The following is a 21,869-nucleotide window of genomic DNA, read 5'->3' as shown; positions in this document are numbered from 1 at the left end:
GTGGAGCCAATGATGAGAAGCTCAATTTTATCGTCATTAAGACAAACCGTGGGTGGCCATCCAGGTTTGAATAATTTGGTAAATTTTGTTTGTGTCTGGTGTCTTTGTCGTAGTCTCCTTGTATTGGGATGGGGATCTGGGTGTCATCAGCATAGTTAGTGTATGAGACACAGTTGGTCCAAGATATCAAAAAGAGGCTTTGTAAAAATATTACACAAAGTAGGGGAGACGCATGACCCCTGGGGGACACCACAAGTGATAGGGACAGGGTCGGCTGCTGAGATGGGCGAAACACTAATAGTTCTATTGTCTAGGAAGGAGTTTATCCATGCCGTGACCTTGGTGGAGAAATTGGCGGCTGATTTAAGGTGATTGCACAGTACTTTGTGATCTACCAAGTCAAATGCGGCTGATAGATCCAGGAGAAGTAGAATGGATATATTTCCTTTGTCTTTGCGCTCATCTAGTTGGTTTTTGAGATCCAGAAGGGCCGTCTCAGTACCATGTCTTGGTCTAAATCCAGAAAAGGATTGCGCATGCGCAGAAGGCGAAACTTTGTTCGCGCTCGACTTTCCTCACGGGCGGACGCATTTTCCTGAGCTCCGAGGAAGCGAAACTCTTACATGGGGCCATCCTCCACTCTAATCTCTTCACCGCAGCCCCGCGGCTCAAAAGCTAAGTACAATTGACCCTTGCATGAAACGCTAAAGTCCTTGTAAACCCCTGCACTACTAACTGCATGACAGCACGGGGGCATTGAAATCCGGGAGGTACCCGACTAACGAAGGGCCAAAGGCGCATAACAGGCATCGGGCTCATGTTTGGAATTCAGACACATGTTTGGCACCAGGCACACGTTGCTAATCGCATGAAAGATAGTGTGCGAGGGCTAATTACCGATGAATTTAGCAAATAGCCAACCATAAACTAATACTGTTTCATTTGGCAGAGGCAACGCCCAGCTTCAAAGGCATTGAACCCCCGACCCATCCATAACCTCTACCTTACCCTCTACCCAGTGATCCTACAACCCCCGTACCCATCCAATCCAAGGACCCTAACCCTCTTTCCCCATGGTGGTTGCGGTGTCCTGTGTGCTTTAAGTCCCAGGTGCCAAAACCACTGAGGGGAGGAAGGAGTTTGTGCTACTTCTGCGCTGGATCCAGGACCCCTGACAGTATGCTCATAGTAAAAACAAGCAGTATTCGAAATACTGCTTTTTTGTACACCTTTAGATATTATGGTTCATGGACCTTTTTATTTACTGGTTACAGGATTCCATAGGAATTACTGCATGCTGTAAATATTGCCAGATTAGATGGAGAAATAACTCCTTTTGCACCAATTGCAAAGTCGCTGAGGTGGAAGGAGTGAATTGTTTTCATGCAGTGAAGGGAAGCACAAGCGCATCCCTTCACTGAGGGAAAATAATTTCTGCATGGGGACCCCTAAAGGGGCAGGCAAGGGGTGAACAAGTGGTTAACTCCAATGACCACCTTCTCATCCCTTTGCAATGTAATGCAGAAAAGGGTCAATAATGTCCCTTCTCTGCATTATAAAAACAGGCTATATCCACCTTACCATCCAGTACTGTATATAATACATTTCCATTGTCTAAACTATTGTGGGAAATGGTTTGTAAAAATGATTTAATGAAATACATGAATATTTACTAAATACCACATATGGTAGTTCAGTTAAACCGCTTCAGTAACCACTGTTCAGGCTGTAATCTTATAATGTGTATGAGGGATCAGAAATGAGAGTCAGACACAAGGCAGCCGTGTTTTGGTTTATAGCCTTTTATTGAACATAAAAGGGTTGGGAAAAATCTTCTCTGACCCTGCACGAAGAGGAATTTCCCTACTTAAAACCAAAACTAAGGACCCGTTTCTGTCAGGATGTCAAAACAAAACTGTCCAATGTCCAAAATTCGATTCTGGCCCTCACACTAAAAGTAAGCTATAAGGTGAAAAGGGAATTGACTTTAACCTTCAGTGATTTCAAAAAGAGTTAATAAAGGAAAATTAAAAAAGCTCCAACATAAAAGTTCACCAAGGTAAAAGAGCCCTGACTCCAGATGGGGGCTCCATTCCCCTGGATTCTTGCTCAATACAAAAGATTCTCCAACCCACAAGTTCACCATGGTCAAAAGGCCTTGGTTCCAGAGGGGGGGTCCCTTCCACTGGATTCTCGGTTTAACTTCCTTTGTATCTTTTCTTGGAATACAACAATATTATTATTTACAAGGCTGCTTATCCTTGTGGTTTCCACTGCTTTCAAACGTTCCTTCTTGTTTAGCAAACACAGATCTATAACATTTCTTGCTGCTGCCTGGCATACCACCCTCCCAGGACTTATTATACACTTTTGATTACTTGGTATACTCTCCTGCCATGGCTTCTTATATTCACACGTGGTTTCTTTATTATTTCCACAGTTACACATTCCCCTTTTGGAATATCACACATCGTTGGTTCACCATTCGATTTGAGATCTGACCATATTTGTATTCCATGCATTCATAAATGGCTGGGGTCCTTATTTGCAATATGCCTTCTTGGCTTTCAATCAGTCTCTTTATTGTCTGTTTCTCAGGCTTTAACTGTTATAGTTTGTATTTGGTGCAGTCACCGAAACGTCTCAGGGTCCCCACTATGCCTGGGTTGATAGACCGGCTTTGCTCGGCATTCTCCGTCCCGTTTGCGCTTACTCAGCAAAGGTTTGCTGCTTGGTTTCCAATGTGGACTGCTGTTGCGTCATTCTGGTCTCTCTCGGCTTCGCCTCTGCATGCCTGCTTCCATCCAGGTCCCGGTAGGCGAAACGCTGCCTTCTTCGGTTGCCGAACAACCAGTATGTCCTGTCCTCGCAGCGTATCTCTGCTTCCTCTCTGGCGAGCTGTCTGGCTCCGCCACACCGTTTTGTGCTTCAAAACTTCACAGGCCTCGCAGAGAGGTGCAACGACTTCTGCCAAAAAGCAGTAGCCTGAGTTGCTTTCGATCTTTGAATGTCCCATGCACAGGTGTATTTCGACAACTAGAAAGCTCATTGAGCTTGAGGCTCCTACTGCTCTGCATTGTTCTTTCCTTCTTCATAGTCCCAGTACTTGGGGGATTGTTGGACCAGGAGTCCATTAATCTCGATTGATACAGATTTCTTGGAAAATCCCTTCCAAAACTTCTGATTGAGTCAGTTCTATATGTTGGATGACAAGATCTGAAAAGGGTAGTTTGGGGGGTTTTACACTATACCAGGAATGGAACTATGGCCTATAGGGTTTTTGGAAAAGGTTTCTCTATTTTCCCTAATGGCGGTATAGATCAATGGCAATAGGCCATTGGGGTATTGGGTATCAAGGGATTTTCTTCATGGGCAAATGGGGGATACCATGTCTCATGCAATGAAGTCATGACATCCTCCTGGAGGTTGTCTTCCCCCTCCCAATGTTATCCTTCCCCTTGTAGCCGACCCCCAGGGCCAGGATTAGGTAGCGGCTGCCGTCACATGGGAGGAGCTTACCGCCTGGGAATCAGTGATGACTGCAATGGATTCATCACATGAGGCAGAAGCCCTCAAGTCATCCGATGGGTTAATGGTACTTACGGCATGTGGTAATACAGGATCACAATCTACATAACTCTTAAGGATCACTAGCATTTAACCACCTGCCACAGATTTTAAAGCAGTTAGAACAACAAATCAATGTTAATTTCTGACATCTGACACTTTGCTGGGTTACACCTCGTCAATCCTCATTAGCAGCAATCCGGACTGTCAGAAATGTCCCAATATGTAAGGTACAATAATAACATAATGAGGGAGATTATGGGAGTCCAGGAGTAACCAATCAGACTTGTGAATTCAAACTAAAAGGAGGAATACCTGCCAGGCAAGAGATTGGAACTCAAGCCATTGTTCAGGGAATATAAAAGGAGCTGGGAAATCTCAGTGCAGGAGAATATCCTGGAAGAGACGGCTTGCTACCTTGCCAAAAAGAGAGATTCCTGATATAAGCAACCACAAGAGGAGCACCATCTGGAACAAGGCTATAACCGTTTGAAAGAAATTGGAAGAAACCAAACTGGAATCAGTCCACGCTGAAGTTGAAAATAGAGAGGCCAGACATAGTAACCAGACTTTTACAGAACAATTGCAAGAATATTCCTAGAGGAACACCTGTGTTTTTGTTGCATTAGCATATGGTTGGGCTTTGAAGAGTAGGCCAGGGGGCTTAACGCTTTGTTAAAATTAGGTGTGATAACTTGACTTTGGCCATCCTTTTGGAAGACCTTTTTATTTTGTTGGATAGGGTGTCTCTGGTAGAGACAGAGACTTGTAAATTTAGGTTATAAACATAATCTGGATCAGGACCACTGAGGAGATAGAAAGTTTGGTTTTCCTTCAGGTGACTATCAGGCCACCCTGTACACTGTTTACTTCAGGATAATCCCCATTATTTGTAGTTCTTTCCATAGAACCTATAGACGTTTTTCCTACCTCTATTCACATCATCTTTTCATAATACACATTCTTAAACCAGCCAGGCAGTGTAACATGCATCGCTGCTCGGCCTACCACAATGCCCACAGCCCCAATTTTCACAAATCTCACACATCATTACAAAGGAACTTGCTCAGTAGGAACTTTTCATCCAAGTGAGAACAATAATGCTACAATGAGTATCACTGTATTACCTGTACGTACATTTTTGGCTTTTTAAGTGCTATGGATTATGGATTTTGGTTATAGATTTTTTTGTATCGTTTTATGGTTGTATTAGATCCATTTTTTTTATATAGTTTTGGCATTTTGTCACACCATGAAACACTTTGATTCATTATGTGTCCCAGTTGGTCTTAAATCTCACAAAGACTAGAGGAAAACTGAAGTGTGTGGTTTATAATTTATGATAAAAACAAATGAACAGCTGACGGTGAGAATGTGCAGATTTCTCAATGCAACGATAGGTAGATCGATCAATGTAACACCTGGCTGGAAAAACGCAAGCCGTGGTGGGGCTTGCTAATGTCCCCCCCTTATCGTCTAAAATGCACCACACTTTCCCTAATCCAGGCATCCCTAATGTATAAACATTCGTCCTACGATCCAAGTTTTGACTTTTCTATAAGTGAGGGCATAAAGGCAACTGCCTGATCAGGATCATGGCCCTGTCCTATTTACTACCAGCAATTTATGTTTATAGATATTCCTATGCAACAGGAGTGCACAGAGTTAAGATAGTCATTTCCCACATTTGCTTAATGTTTGGGTATTGTTGCATTAAATCTGCTCAACTTAACTACACTTTAATGAAAGTTGTTTTAGTGAATTTCAAGGGTTTCTTTATACCATCCTTTTTTATGGCCTTCCACCATGGCCAGTGGCCACGGCCTTTTGTTGTGTCTGCTCTATAGGTTCCCCAAATATGTTTATTTTACTCCCACTAGGTGTCCTCGACCTTTGGCCATAGCCACTATACATGTGTTTAGGGCTCACTAGCCATGGCCAAGCACAACCTTCGTCCGTGCCCACTGAATATTTTAAAACACTACCAGGACATTAGCCATGGCCTTTGGCCATTGCCAGTGGACATAGCCACATTTTGGTTCCACTAAGTGGCCACTGCCTTTGGCCATCGCTGCTATACATCTCTTTTTGCCCCAGCCCACTAACCAGGCAAGCATGGCCTTCGGCTGTGCCCACTCTCCACCCCCGCCACAAAACTGTAAAAATCATTTTTTTGTAATAATCTGATTGTTTATTAACTCTCTTTTTTTTTTACAAACGTCCCTGCCTTCCCACGCACTCACTAAGTACCTCTCGTCTCCTGGCATGCTACCCCCCACTCTCTGTCACTCAACTTTCCCTCCCTACCCCTCTCCCATGCTCCCCCAACACTCGTTTCCTGTGGCGCACTTTCATACCCACATACATCCCGCCAAATAACTGTGGCTACGAGAAAATGTTTGTGCTCTGAACTTGGTCCCTAGTCCCTCTCCAGCTCCCCAATTTCACATGGTGTCCTCTTTCCCTGTCCTCACCTCTAGCCTGATGCCATTGCCAATTCTTTTGTTTTTCGAAATAACATTTTTCTGCCTTTTCATTTTCAGGTAGCTGCAGTTATTACTGCGGGTATCTCTTGCATCGTACAAAAAAGAAATGGTGGATTTTCATTCCTGAAAAACCACTTTGCTGCAAAGCATCATGGCAGATATAGCTATAATTTAGCAAGAAATTAAGCTAAGAACACTGGTCATCACCCACAAGTGCCTATCACATACTGCCCCACGATACCTTTCTGACAAATTCGCTAGACACTGCCCCACTAGACCCACCAGAACACCTTACCTACACCAACTAAAGATCCCTAATTATAACCTAAAAACAGCAGGGGGCTCCAGTTTTCCAGTGCTTGCAGCACAATGTTGGAACACCCTCCCCACTACAATTAGATCTGAAGCCGCATTCTGGCCATTCAGAGCCATGGTAAAATCATGGCTACTAGCCTAAACAGCCAGACTCTCACCGACATGACTAGCTAGCCGCCGGTCTCTACCTGTAGTAATGTTCACTCCACCTACAGCCTACTCAGGACCAACCTGTAACCCGGTCCACTTTAGCCACTGTAACTTTTTTTCTTTTTTGCATATTCTCTGTACATACTTTTCTTGGTATATTCTACTCTTGTACCTAACATTCAGAGCCTGGACTGATGTACGTTCTGTCTGTGGTACTATGATGCTCGTGTAACGATATGTAACTCTGCTGTACACATGATTATGCGCCCAGTTACCTGAGGGTTCGGATGCGCTTAATAAATAAACAAACTAAACTAAGAAGAGGGGACCCCCTTCTCTGTCAAGTATTTTAAAAACTACTGGACGCAATAACCCCAGATCCCCCAGAAATCGAGTCAACACTTTGTGCCCAAGTTGTTTTGTACCTGATGCAATTCCGTCCAGCGGTTTTGGCTGTGCGCTTGAGCAGAAATTCGAATTTTCCTCTATGGGAAAATGTTTCGGCCTAGCCCCATTCAACGACTTTTTACTTTCTTAACATACTAATGGGATGTTATCCCCAGGAAGGGGCAGGGTCTAGAGCCTGATATTAAGCAGCAATTAGAGATTAAAAAAAGAACGCAGAGCACAGGCATATGCAGCACATGCTTTAACTCCCATGTACAACCGTCTACCTTTTCCCCACCCAGAAGACTGAGGAATATACTTCTGGTGATCGGGTTTCCCCTGGGACACCCAGGTGTGAAAAGATTCTGGAAGATTCTTTGTAGCCTTTCCCTTTGTGCCCAACAAATTGCACAAAAGATTGGAGTGCTTCCTGAAATCTTTCCATGTGACCGCCATGGTGACCCATGGTAGAGGAACTTTGCAACACCATGAAAGAGCAATAAAATGTACACATATTGCTTTGCTGATAAAAGCAGTAATGGGGAGTCACCAACAGGAATCAGTGTTCGTCCATCACCCAGTATTGGTGAGATGAGAATTTTTACTTCAGCTCTAACTGCTGTAAGACACTATTGTGGTCTGCAAAATAATTTAACTAATAAACGCCAGGAGGTACAAAATCCTGCAGTGCTGCTGGCAAAGACTGAGACGAAGCGATCTAGTTACCTCCACCATAAAGTAGACTTCACCGACTACACATACATTAAAAAAACTTCAGAAAGGCAGGAACATCGTCTAAGTAACTGCATTCCAAAATATCTTTAATAACCTTTAGAACATTATAGATCAAGTAGGGAGCTCAGATCATATGCTCTCTATTGGTTCGAAGAGAAAGACACATGCAGATAGAGAAGGCATTTGCGGCACTGTTTTTACTACGATCCACTATCCTTACTGCCCCCAAGAGTGAATCGTGTGGACTAGCATTGAGCGCAAGTCAAAAACAGAAGTCCTCTACTCCCCAGCGCTGCCGGTTCTGTTCGTCCCTGGAATACTGCTTAGCACCGAAAAGGGCTTTGTTAATCGTAAGCAGAAATTGGGCATGCAATGTTACCGGGATCTGTTCCCCAGCGGAAGGTTTGTGACATTGGACGAGATGAGGGCCAGGGGGAGCCTAAACCCTTTAGAGGTGTTTCTATAATATAGGCTGAAAACAGCACTTCAGACAAGGCTCTTGACATTTCCCCAACAACCCGTGGTTGCCCCAATACTCGACAAGGTTCTCTCAGGGGAACAAAATAGGAGGGTGGTGTCGGCCATGTACGCTATATGTCTTAGTGCCAGACCAGAGATCTCGACCCCTAGAGAAAAGTGAGGATTGTCCATGGGGCATGGAATAACAGAAGAGGAATGGAGATACTGCTGTGAAGGGACTAGAAAGGTAGCAATAAATGCCAGATTTAAACTAATTTATTGGAAATACCTAAATCAATGTTACTATACTCCTACCCAAATCCATGAATATTTCCTGGAGACACCCACTAGCTGCGTTAGATGTAATGAACCAGTGGTGGATTTCATACACATGGCATGGTGGTGCTCCGCAGAGTTAACATTTTGGAGTGCCGTACTCAAAGCCGTGGGGGAAATTGTAGGCGAGGAGCTAGATCCAAAGCCAATGATGGCACTCCTGGGGTAGGCTAAACCTATCCCTATGGGCAGAAGATGGTTAGCAGGGCTGCTCCTGCTGCTGGCTAAGAGGAGCGGGGCACTGCAATGGAGGGGCCCGATGCCTCCTCAGATTGAGGAATGGCATCAGGATATAGTACAATGCAATGATATGGAGGTGGGATACAAGGGCTTATTGTCCTACCCCTCGAGCCCATCGTCCATGTGGGAACCATGTATACACTATATGCTGAACCAAACAAGGGAGACCGATGACCAGGAATAATAGAGAAGAGAGGACAGGAACATATCGTATACAGCTACGAGAAGAGTGGTTACTTGACACACTATGTTGTTCTCCTTTTTCCAAGAAACAGAAACTACTATGTCATCCTGAGAGGTCAATACACAATACTTGGTGCCAGAAATAACCCACTTTGCACAGACCTAAGGTGATGTTAATCAGACATGACAATGATAAAACGAAAATGTAAAATGTCTGAACTGTAATGCTTCTTCTCAGTGTTTGTTTTTTGTGTATGCTGATTGTATCATGTTGTTTTTGTTCACGAAATACCAATGAAAAGAGTTTTTAAAAAAAAAAAACATCTGGGTGTGTTGGGTGCCTGGTGTGCACAGGTCTATCTGGAACAGTGGTACAATGTTCTCCGGAATTCGCTTCCTTTTGCACTTTGAGAGACATTTAACCTATCAATCAAAATTGTTTGAAAGCAAATCAATTTTCAGCCCATTTTTGCAGTGCGGTATCCAACTTTACTCACTCTGAATGGGCAGCCACCCACTAGGTTGAACGGATCATGCCCCTGGTAGGTGGGTTGGGGTATCTCAGCCGAGGATTTCGAAAATTAGGAGAGGATATTGGGATATTCTTCATGTCGAGCACTGGAGCCATGTATCTGAAGACAAAGTGGGTACAGAGGAGTGGACCCACACTTGGACACGCGCACCACTGCAAGGTGAAGCTCTGCTCTTCAATCAACAGGGAATATATTCCATGGTGCCCCCGCTCCCTTGGTCTGGTGTGCCAAACTAGTTTGCGTCCTACATTGCTCAAGTCAGTGTGGTGAAGCTGAAGAGTCGTGCTCCTGTGTCTGTAGTATTGCATCTGAAATGGAGACAACTTCCTTTTTGATGGATCTCGTACAGCCTGGTGCTGTAAATTGTGCAGTGCATCTGCATTGTGAGCATGTGACCTAGCTGCCCTTTTGTTGCTGGCTTCTGCCAAGACGTTTGGCTCTGGTGGTGCCAGAGTACTGTGGTCATTCACGCTTTTACCTGCTGGCCCTGTGTTGGATACCTTCAGCTGCTCGTCATACCTCTGGTATCTTGAAAGTTCTCCAATGCTATGAGGGGAGTTGCAAAGGTCTTCCTTCAACTACGGTAAAGTACAGCCTGGTAGCAATCCATATCCAAAAGGTTTATGAGGGAGAACGGAACCGCAGAATTTCCAAACCCCAGCTATCCTTGTGGTCACCAGAAGTCCATTTCCTCCTGTGACCATTGGACCAAGAACATCAAAACCCATGGTAAGAGCAATTTTCCCCAATGGCTCTTAACTTACATGGGCTGGTTCTTTGCCTTGATCGGGGAGCAAGGGGCTGAGCACTTTACCTATTTTGGCACATCTGTTTGCCCATTCATTCGAACAGGTGCAAAGTCATTATAAGCAGCTACTTGGACCTGGCTTTTGGTGGTGAAACCTGGGCATTCTGTCTGGAGTCCCCTTCTATCACTGGGATAGGGAGGCACCCCTTCCCCACATGGGAAGACTGACTATCATCATATGAACATTCTAAACGGCATACAAGGCTAGCCACTGCAGCAGGAACCATTGATTTGTGTGGTAGAACGTTGAATACCTTTTCAAAGTACCCTTCAGTAGTCAAACATCGGTCACATACCTGAATATTTGTGAACTATTTTCTTAGTATGGGTCTTGGACCCATTATTCATTTTGCGAGCTGGTGCTGTCTTACAACACTATAAGGTATATGCTATATTGGTTTACATCTTCACCCCCCCCTCCCACAACTCCCCCAGCACTTTAAGTTATTGTTGAAGTGTTGCTGTTGAAAGCATGTGACTTCAAAGTGTGGACACCAAACTGTGAATGTAAATGTGTTTCTTCAGCATAGGATCTTTCACAGAATCACAATTATACAAAATTTCATTGCAACATACTGCATACAAAACCATATGGATTGATCACTTTTGTAGGCTTTCCATGCCATTTAAGTCCTTTTTGTCAAGACCAATGAGAGGAGAGCCTCCCTCAACTACACCAAGAGCAGCCGTTTTCAGATTCTTCACCGAAAGTCTCTACAGAGAATCCTCCTTTGCGCTCAACTTTTTATAGCTATAGCCATGTTACACCTTTGATTTATGGCCCCTTTTACCCTAAAATCAATTCACACCTGCTTTCTATACAGATTAGCAGCTTCGTTTTCTATTTAGGTGCCCCCTGAACTGAGATAACATTATTTACACCTCCCATCACCATGTCAGAGGAAGGTAGGTCACAGGAGGCCTGCACATTGAAGAAAAAAAACCTTTTTAATCTGATTTAAAAGAATACTGAAGATAGGGTGATTTGGGCAGCTCCCCTGTGGACAGAACTATTTGGTATTAGGATTCATAGAATATTAGAGTGTGTAAATCCCTGAAACATCTGCAGCTACCCGAGAAGATTACTCTACAGCATAAGATGCAGGATATGGGTCGGAGTAGTCCCGGATTAACTCCAGCCGAACATATTTACATGAAGGTTACCTATTGAGGTGTTCTACCCTTTAAGGGGCTAGACTAATGGGCTTGCAAAACATGTGTAGCAGAATCTGATGGTTTGAAATGATATATAGACCCTGCAGCAGGAGCTGAGGCATTATATAGCTTACCTGTGTGCGGTGAGTTATTTAGTGTGTTGGTGCTGTTGTGGAAGTAGCTCTCCTTCGTGGAGGGATGTTCTAGGGTCCATCAAGCAGTGTTCAGAAGCTTATAGCCTACTGTCAAAAGAACTCAATTGTTTAGCCCCCTCCTGCTTGTTACTGGTGTAGGCTATCATGCTCATCTTTCGCAGCAGGTATCGGGGGGGGGGGGGGTTGAGATGACATCTCCCTTCCGCCCCCAACAGATCGCAATGTCCTGCACCCTTAGAGAAGGAAATACAGCCGGACTACAATTGTGTGAATGATTTAGGTCCACTAAAGTTGGCTGCTCAGAATCAAACACCAGCAATGGTTCTGAAAAACTGAACACATGTCTTTCAAGTGAAACCCCCAAATCCCAGACTCCAGAACCAATAAGAGAGGTATGTAAACAAAAAGGTTTTTCTCACCTTGAGTACCAACAAGGACCATGGGCACCTCTGATGTGTTCCTATAGCTGGACAGTCGTAGGTAGTAATTGTAAACTGTTTGAAAGCTGATTTCATCTTCCAGACTAAATACAAAAACAACAGCATCCACCCAGGCGGCAAACTAGAGGGGAAAAAGAGAAGTCAGTGTAACACCAATGATTGAGCTGTCACGTCCTAAATAGGGTTGAGAAGCAAAGGTTAAGAGATATATGCGTAGCATGAAACCTTCTCCTCGTGAGAATATGCATGCCATGTTATTGGCACCATCTTCCCAGTCCTAAGAAGCATACATGTTCTGAATATATGTACTGTAAATGCACTGCAGAAAAATGCATGCCGTGGTAAAGGGGTTAAAGAGAACTTGTTTCTTTGTAGGTTTGTACCATTGTGAACCTTCATCCAGCATATTACAAAACATAAATGAATCTATAGTGGTTAAATAATGTACAGACACAGCACATATCCATACAGACATAATTTAGTCTTTAGCTCACCAGCTACACTTCTAACCATCCAGCGAGTAGATGAAGTCATATTGGCCTTCTGAAGCAGACACCACCCTGTGAATTTGAATCCCTGGCACCATGTGTGGAGAACACAACTTTCATATCTGGCAAGAAGAAAAGTAACCTCCTCATCTCTTCCTTAACCCACATTTAAATGGCTTAATACTGGCTTTCCTCACATTTAAATGTCTTGATACTGTCTTCAACATGATTCTGAAGAAATGGTCTGTCGCTCCTTGCAACAGAAGACACACATTTGGGCTTGCACCCCCCACTTTAGAAATCACTAAAAGATGACCATGGCGAGAGAAGGCAAGTTGGCATAGTTTACCCATGGTAACTATTTCCTTTAAGAGAGGCAGTGGTACAAGTTCATAACAAAGGCAATCCAAATGACCTTAAAAATGTGACTGCAGAAAAATGAGGATGCCTCTGCGCTATTATATTTCGGTCAGGTTTGGATTTGTAGCAGCTATATGTGGTTACCCTGTGTATTGTTTAAGTTTAGTTAAGATGCGTTAAAAAATACAAAAGTATGCACTGAATACCAAGAAAGTAGTGATTTATTATGTATTTAATGCGATATGGCTTGAACAAAGACAAACCTTTCACATATGTAGAATTAGACATTGCGAAATAGGTACATTGATAAAACAATGATTGTTAAAACAGTCATCATAATTGTGATAGGTACAATACACAGTAAACACAAATAATCAAATTATGCAGCAATAAAACATTTAACTCTATCAAGTATTAAGGAGATTTGATTTCCCTCAAATATTCTGTACCAACAATGTTTTGTCAAAAAATCAGGATCATACATATATGTTGAAAAAATAAATCTAAGAGACTACAAGGTTAAAGTCAACAAACAAATGCTCTAGAGTTTCAATTTTAGTGCCGTCAGGACAATCTACAAAGACGTTCTTCACATATACTCTGGGGAAGGGACTCTCCTGGTCATCAGCCTGGCTAGCTTGAGGGGATTTTGGCTGAAGGTAGACCATGATGGCGACCCTTGATATTCCATGCCCAACACTGAATGTACGGGGCCTCAATTCACTGGTAAAATGCAAGGCACTGATGCATAGACTCTTCTCTCTGGATGCAGCCTTTATTTGTTTACAATAGAACAACCTTTTATAAGGCGATGAAAAGCACCTCTGCAACAAGCTATGTCCAAGAATGTATTTCGCTACTAGCAGCCTTAAAAAACGGGGAGTAGCCATCATGGTTCGCAAAGGCCTGCCTCTGAAGGCATTGCGGGTACTACGAGATACAGAAGGGAGGTTTCTACTACTCAGTGCCCGTTTGGGGGACTGCAGACTCACGATAGGCGCAGTGTATGGCCCTAATAAAAAGCACGGGGACTTCCTGGCAAGGTTCTCAGATACTTTGGCCGAATTTACAGACGGGGAAGTTATACTGGGGATAGGGTAGGGGGGCTTCAATTATGTGGTGGATCCAACTATAGGCAAGTCCCTGGCGCCCACTCCTAATCATAAGTGTAATTTCTATGCCATGACGTCATTGCTGAGGGAGCACTCACTGATAGAGGCATGGTGTTTTTTCCACCCAGGGGAGATGGATTATACTTTTTATTCTGCTGTTCATAAGGGTTTCTCCAGATTGGATATGTATCTGGTTTCTAATACTCTCATCCCATTGGTTAAGGAGATAAACATTCTACCAAAAGCATTTTGAGATCACACTCTTCTTAATCTTGAGTTAGATTTAGGCAAGGATATCCCACAAGAGAAGCCCCCCTGGAGGCTTAATGATGCCATACTTTCTGACGCAGCCATGAGAACTCATAAAGGAAGCCATAATAAACTACTTTCAAGAGAATCATACGGGGGAAGTTAGATCAGCGCACTATATGGGATGCTGGAAAGGCAGTGATTCGGGGGGTCATAATAGGGCAATCCGCAGCTTGGGGGAGGGCCCAGAAACTACAAAAGGCCCCACTGGAGGGGATAGTTCAGGATAAAGAGAAGGAACATGTAATGAAAGGGAATCGGCGGTCACTACGAGACCTCTGAATAGCTAGGCTGGCTCTAGAGACACATGATGGGGAAGGCTGAGGCAATAAAGCCAATAAACTGCTGGCCGCTAAGCTAAAGAAAGCGGTCACACCTAATTACATAGGGACCTTGAGAGATATAAATGGGAAGCGGATTACCATGTAGGAAGGGAAATTAAGGGTTATGGAAATATGGAAAGCTCCTTCCGTAGAGCCTCTTCTCATCACCAAGGAAACCCATACCATATTCACGAATGTATTGGCCAGGCGCAACTTCCCCGGATTCCTGAAGCGCTTAGGGAAGCATTAGAAATGCCTATATCCGCTCAAGAAGGGACCAAAGCTATGTGTTGCCTTCCGACAGGCAAATCCCCTGGCCAGATGGCTTCACTAATAGATTTTATAAAACCTTTGCAGGCCCCCTAACCCCACAACTCACTGTTCTATTTAACTCCTTCTCCAACTCGGGAAAGGTAACGGTATCCATGGTGAAATCTACAGCTACTTTGCCATTGAAACCCAAGAAAGACCCCAAAGACTGCACATCATATCGCCCTATAGCACTCTTAAACACGGATGCAAAACTGTATAATAAAATCTTGGCCACCAGACTAGGGGAGGTCCTCCCTCAGATAATGAATAATGATCAGACGGGTTTCATCAGAAACGGGGGTGCACATGACAATATCCGGTGGGTGGTGGACTTAGTAGCACTAGCTCCCAAAAACTGAGCATTTAACAGAAGGTCTTGGAATTTTTAGAAGGCACTCCTCCTGGGCTATGGGCTTGGCACGCACTTTAGTAGGTCGATCATGGCAAACTTCAAAATTCAATCCACCAATATTACAGTAAATGCTCTTAGGTCATCCCCACTTCCCTGGGCAGGGGCACGAGACAGGGCTGCCCATTGTCTCCCTTAGTCATTGCGCTGGCAATCAAACCTTTGGTACAAATGATTTGCGATAACTCCTGCATACTGCGTCCGACCTTTGGGGGAGACACACTAAGTGGCACTATACGCTGATATCTGCTTTCTTCAGAAGCTTTTAGTGTCAATCCCATCAATTCTTAAGCTTCTAGAGAGGTTCGCCTTAATATCCGGTTTCTGCATTAATCGCTAGAAATTGGTGAGTTTATCGATATCGGAGCCACCTGAAGTCATTCAAGCGTTACAATCTGCTTTTTCATTTAGGTGGGTGGACCGGCAAATCACATATCTAGGAGTTCGAATAGCTAACACATATGGGTCTCTCCTGGGGGCCAATATTCCCACTTTGTGCAAAAAGACCAAGGAGACGCTCCGACAGTGGGAGATCTCATGTTTGGGAAGAATTAGTGCAGTCAAGACGACGATACTACCGAGACTCCGGTATATCTTCCAGGCACTACGATCCTTGTCCCAGAACGAGATTTATTAGATGTACAAAAGGCAGTGGGCCAATTTCTATGGCGACGAAAACCCCCTAGAATTCCTCGTAAGGCAGTCATTAGATCTAAAGGGATGGAGGGGTGGAAGTCCCATACATACAGCGTTACTTTCGGGTAGCACAGTTGCATCGATGTTAGACTGGGCAGTAGAGGAAAGGCGACCGAAATGGAAGATGATGGAGCAAGGAAGCCCCCCTTACCCTTTGGCCCATCTACCATTTCTCTCGAAGTCTGCAAGGAACACCCAATGTGCCCTCTTGGAATCCACTAGAACTACCCCGATCCACTGGGGCAAAGCTTGCTCTCAACTAGGCGTTAAATCGGGTCTGGGTCCCGTCTCAGGTACTGCAAAACCCAGATTTCCACCCGGGAATGGAAAACAGGGTCATTGCACAATGGAAATAACTTGGGGTTTTACGACTCAGACTTATGTAAGGAGGGAATGCCACTCACATTTATAGATTGCAAGGAGAAGTTTAAGTTACCTAAACAGAGCGGTTTAGATATTTTCAAATTAGGTACTGGGTTAAACAAGCGGGCTGTCGACCACCCACTGGGATTGAACTTAGGATACTGGAGGGCCATGAATCACGTAAAATATCCACTACTTACGGACTACTAGAAAATGTTTCTATTGAGGATAAATTGCCATATATGGAGCGTTGGTAGAGGGAATTGGGGGTCGAAATCTCAACAGAATCGTGGCAAAGATTTGTTGCTGAACTCACAACAACTCCTGTTTCACAGTGATCAAAGAGGGCACCATTAAAGTATGCTACCCTTGGTATATGACCCCACAGAGGTTACATGCGATTTGCGCCTAATATTCAGGTCACTGCTGGCATGGACTTGGGCAGGTGGGTGATCTTGTGCCTATCTGGTGGCATTGTACCGTCATACAAACATACTGGCAAGAGATCCGTTCAAGGATAAAGGACATCACGGGTTGCTTACTCCCTATGTGCTAGCTCCCTTTGATACTAGGGGATGTCCCAGAAGATGGTACTTTCCCACTGACAGGGGCCAGAGCAGACCTCATAACGCATCTGCTAATGGCAGCAAGAATAAACAGAGCACGCCTTTGGAAGATGAGAGGTTCCTTGTATATCGTATTCGTGGGTTATGGTATGGGAGATCATAGCCATGGAAAAATTAACTGTGCACATCTCGGAGAAAATGGCAGTATTCTCCCGCCGCACCTGGGCCCCATTTTTAGAATATGTTCAAGAAAGGGAGCATATGTTTTTCAGGCCATAGATTCTGAAATACCCATCTCTGAATTAATGGCATGGGAGGATGAGGGTGGGCCGGTACAAGGGGGTGGGGTCAGAACATTTGGAGAAGAACAAACAGGGAACGCTAGCGGCTGGTTAGGCTGGCAGGTTTGAGAGACCATGAGGTAGATCTGAAATACTTGTGTGACCATATAATTTGTTATTGTTTATTTATGTTACCTATTAAGTATTATTTTGGGCGATTACGCAAATGTAAAATGAAATTTCGATGTTCCTAAATCAGATGAGTTGTATTGGCACTGATACCATGCTATGTTCATCGAGATTTCAATAAAAAGGCAAATTGTGAGGAAAAAAAGAAATGTCTAAACAAACTCTTGAAAATTCTTGCCGGAATACAGGACATGGAAATGTGGTCAAATACATAGTAAAACAATTTTATAAATTCACATTAAGTGCAATATGGCTAAAAGAGCTTGTAATTTGAGACTTTACTTTGCGTGTTACACCAGTCTAATCTTAGTTGATACGTTTTTACTTTATCAGGTTTGCTGGATAATATATCAGTAGTTGAATTAATTGCACCCAACAAGTTCTGGCATTAAGCAGCCCAGGTCGCTGATTCTGGAATATGACACGCAACCTGTGATGGTTTACGGCTACAGAATAAAGAGTTCTTTGGTGGGTTTAGTTTCTTGCTAAAAAGACACAGTATTTACCAGTTCATCAAACTAGCCAAAGACGATGGACCTAGCTCATAACGGATAGCTGAGATGGGTGTACCATTAGGATGTTTTAAAATAGATCTCCAGAACATCCCTTCAAGTTTGAACCAGAGAAAGTTTGGAATCAGACCTAAACATTAAGCACCGTAAGTGATAACGGGAAAACCTTCATTTTGTAGAATTTTAAGACAGGAAGTAAAGAAAAAGTACCATATTTAGAGTTAATCCTTTTTGTGTGTGCCACTAGAACAAACAGTTTAAAGCAAAGATGTTCATAGAGGACGTTAATGGATTCAGAAGAGCCAATAAGAAAGCTTAGATAGATACGTTTTTGTAATTATTGGAGTTTCGCACTATTAAAGTACTAATTGAACCGATTGTGAGGCGGTCTGGAGGATTTAGGTAGGATCAAAATGTTAGATTTAACAGGGTTTACCTCCAGGTGATTATTCATCAGGTACATTTGGAGAACATTCAGGCATTGTAGTCCAATGGTCGTACGGTCAATTAATACAAGATCATCAGCATAAGTGGCATGAGAAACCAGGGAGGTACTCAGATGGGAAAGGAATGTTCTAACTTTATAAGTAACCTCAATTATGTCTGAAATAAAAAGGTAAAACAGGACGCATCCCTGCCTCAGGCCTCGAACGGTCCGGATTGGTCTTGCTAGGTTACCCTTCTTAGTGAGCCTAACTTGGACAGCAGAATCATGGATATGGCACAACATATCAACCACAGTATGCATAGATTCCTAATCCAAAGGTTTATGCCATAATGCATGTCAAACCTGTGTTTTGTACCGGTTAGATTATGAACATAGGAATTTGAATTAGAGGTTTGTGTGTCAGAAATCGGTAAAGAGGTTGAACGAATCCACTGGGAATTGTGCGCACAATAAATAAGTATGAGGTCTGATAACAAGTCATTTGCGCAGGGATATCACCTTTTACGTTCCCATTTAAAAGTTGGAGCCATTAAGTTGGAGCCATTAAGTTTAACCATTTGTTGCTTCAAGAGCGAGATTTAGGCTTCAACTGCTGGATCAACGAAGTAAGCAGATGCGCATCTATGAAACATCGCATCTACAATGCGAGAGGCTGCCCCTGAAAATTTGAAAAGATATGGGGGGAAATGGCTAGATGTGTACTGAGAGATACCCCCCCCAACCACCAGCCTCCCCCCCGCTGCCCTCCCTTTCTCCTCACCCATGGACACATGACACAACCGGAACTGCCACCTGTTTCTGTCTTTCGGATGTACACAAGGTACCCCTATGAACCTGCTGCCTCTTATTATCAATACTGCCGTAACTTTCTGCTGAATGACTATGTTTATGATGTTTTGTTGTATAAACCCCAATAAACAGTGTTATTAAAAAAAAAAAAAGAAGAGCAGCAAGATTGAGACCGACTTGAATACAAAAATACTTTCAGACCTTGGTGTAAGCAAAAACAATTGAGGGACGCTGCAATAATAATTCTTTGCGTCTGGTGGAGTTCAGACCATGCTGCAATAATTTTAAAAATATTCTTACAAGAACATTTGATGAAGTCTTGTTGGGGTTCCAGTAAATGTTGATAAACAGAACAGGGTATGTTGAGGGGAACTTAGTTTTATCCCACTCTAGTTTAACAGCCTGAAGACATGGTCATCCAGGTGGCACAACGAATGTTGAAGAATTGCTAGTTGCAAAAAGCAAGTCCAAAAGGCCATTATCAGCTAGGGTTAGTAGGACATTAAAGCTGACTAAAACAGGGGCTTCTACGAGCCAAACGTCTTGCAATAAGAGTACATCTGGCTTTAAGGATCTAACAGGATTTTCAAGAATGTTAAACAAATGCTGGAAGTCCCTTGTATTCCACGATAGGATGTTAATTAACTTATTACTAAAAATAATTCTTAACCTCAGATGTTTATTTCGAGGGTACGAGCTGTGAGGTGTCAGAAATGGAGATGGACACAAAGTTGTATTTTCCTCAATGCTTGCCATTTTAATTAAAAGTGAAGAGGGGGGAGATAAATACCCATCTGTCCCTACCCGAACGAGAATGTTCCTTCCTAGTAAACAAACTAACAAAAGATGACCTTGTGTCCAAATGTATCTGACCCTCACACTAACATGTATAACCAAAGTGCATAAGGTAAATGTGTCTGGTTTCAGTTTAACCAAACCGTGCAAAAGTTCAAACTTATCATTCTCACAAAGCACTCCTTGTGACCAGGGTTCGGTTCCCCTGAACCAATTCAGTAAGATCTTTGAAAAAGTTCTGATTCCATGAAGTTCTACTCAGTTCAAAGGAAACATGTTTTTTCAATTAAATATGACTTTCAAGTTGGTAAAGTAAATGTCACTTCCACAGAAACACTTGCTCAAAACCAAAGCAACTGTTTATTCCACACAGTATTATTCTGAAGATGTGATTGGTGTTAAGAATAAAACAATTATTCTTTGTGTGGAATTCTTTTGTCAGGACAGGCCAGCAAATGTCTTGTTATAAACCAGTTTGTCAGGATGATGAAGTTAATAGTTCCTTTCCACAACACATTTTTGCCACAACAATTTTTCTTCAAAATAACTATTTCTTTCCTTGTTTACTCGCCTGCCAGGAATAAGTACAACTTGTCCCTTTCCTGGTTTACTTGCCTGCCAGGAAGAAAAACTCCTGCAACTGTAAATGGTATCTTCTGCTAGTGGCAATATTTGTTCCAAGTTTCTCCGCACCAATATCCCATATGAGGAGGGTTGTACAATGTTTGCCTGTATTTACAGTATCTGGGCTGTTGGCAACGTGGGTTACAGGTTTCCCCAAGCTGATATTTCATGAAAGAAGAATTGCGTCCATTTTGCTTCTTTTCTACTTGCCGGTATTCAAAATGGTCTTTTACAGATGCATGTTCTGCTCAGAGCACCCCGGGGTTACCTCTCTCTGCAGACCAATTCACTGGCTTCTCTTGGCATCTCCGTGTCACTCCGGTATGCAATGATAAAATTCGCTGCAAAAATGTTGCCTATGGTCGCCGTGGTTTTACCCAGTAAAGGTGTGCCCCATTATACCATTTAAGTGGAGCGGAGTTTGCAGGGGTGTCCCCCACAGTCTTTACATGGATTGCGGCGGTAAAACCACAGCATTTTTGCCGCAATATTATATAACCACAGCAATTTTTGCCGCAATTTTAACACATGGAACCATCACTCCTTGATGCTATGTTGTAATATCGGTTAGAGGAAAGGCCTTCGGTGAACGGTCAGACCCTCTGTTGTCCTGCAATACCATTGACAGCTCTCCCATAACTGGTGTTGCCTGCACGGCCCTTCTCCTGAGCTCCACAGGCTTTGTTCAGTCTCTGCATCCTCTGTCACACTCAAACGACTCACATCGGGTCAGGAGCACGTCTCCTGTACAGCTGGACTTCTTTCCACGCTGCCGTCTTCCCCGATTCTGATTCCTGCTGCGTGCACTCTGCTAACCCACGCGCCTTCCATTCTACTTTGACTTCAGTTTCTCACCTGACCACGTCTGCCTCTGCTACTCCTACTCCCACCTGTAGATGATAAACATATTTAAATGTTCCACTTAGGGGGTGTTAATTGCAACAACTAGACTGCATAGTCTTATGTAAGGAACCCATGGTGGCAACACTAAAATCAGACACAAGGGATCACAGTTTAAGGGAGTTTAATAAACTGTAGGCAGGTTGGAAAAACACTTAATCAACACCTAAATCTAAGATGGGAGCAAGCGTCGACCATCAAATGAAAATAAGGCAGTGCTAGTGGCGTTGTGTCAAATAAAAGGGGCTCGTACTGAGACAGCTATTGCCAAACCTTATATAATATAATACAAAAAGGGTATAGGATGGTTTTCAAGAAAAGAAGTGATCACAAATAATATGTCGGGATGCGGTAGTTTGGATCTCCCTTCCCTGCGTTTTGAGCATGGGGGAAGTGGAATCCTGGAGCACAGTACACTCTCAAGCTTTCCCCAGCACGAGACGA

At 43.4% G+C, this 21,869-nt stretch overlaps 1 protein-coding gene across 6 annotated transcripts in view; it reads right to left on the bottom strand.

Moving 5' to 3' along the window:
- AGAP3 (ArfGAP with GTPase domain, ankyrin repeat and PH domain 3) overlaps nt 1-21,869 on the bottom strand; it is a 1,746,798-nt gene that overhangs the window by 1,198,536 nt on the left and 526,393 nt on the right. For all 6 annotated transcript variants that reach the window (XM_069646010.1, XM_069646012.1, XM_069646011.1 and 3 more), the window contains exon 5: nt 11,929-12,070. In XM_069646010.1, coding sequence (XP_069502111.1) covers nt 11,929-12,070 — 142 coding nt within the window. The remainder of the gene's footprint in view (nt 1-11,928; nt 12,071-21,869) is intronic.

Source organism: Ambystoma mexicanum, chromosome 2p (assembly GCF_040938575.1).
Source record: "Ambystoma mexicanum isolate Mex_15411 chromosome 2p, UKY_AmexF1_1, whole genome shotgun sequence".
Lineage (NCBI taxonomy): Eukaryota > Metazoa > Chordata > Amphibia > Caudata > Ambystomatidae > Ambystoma > Ambystoma mexicanum.
Note: the sequence above shows the minus strand (reverse complement) of the source record. Positions and strands in the feature narration are given on the sequence as shown.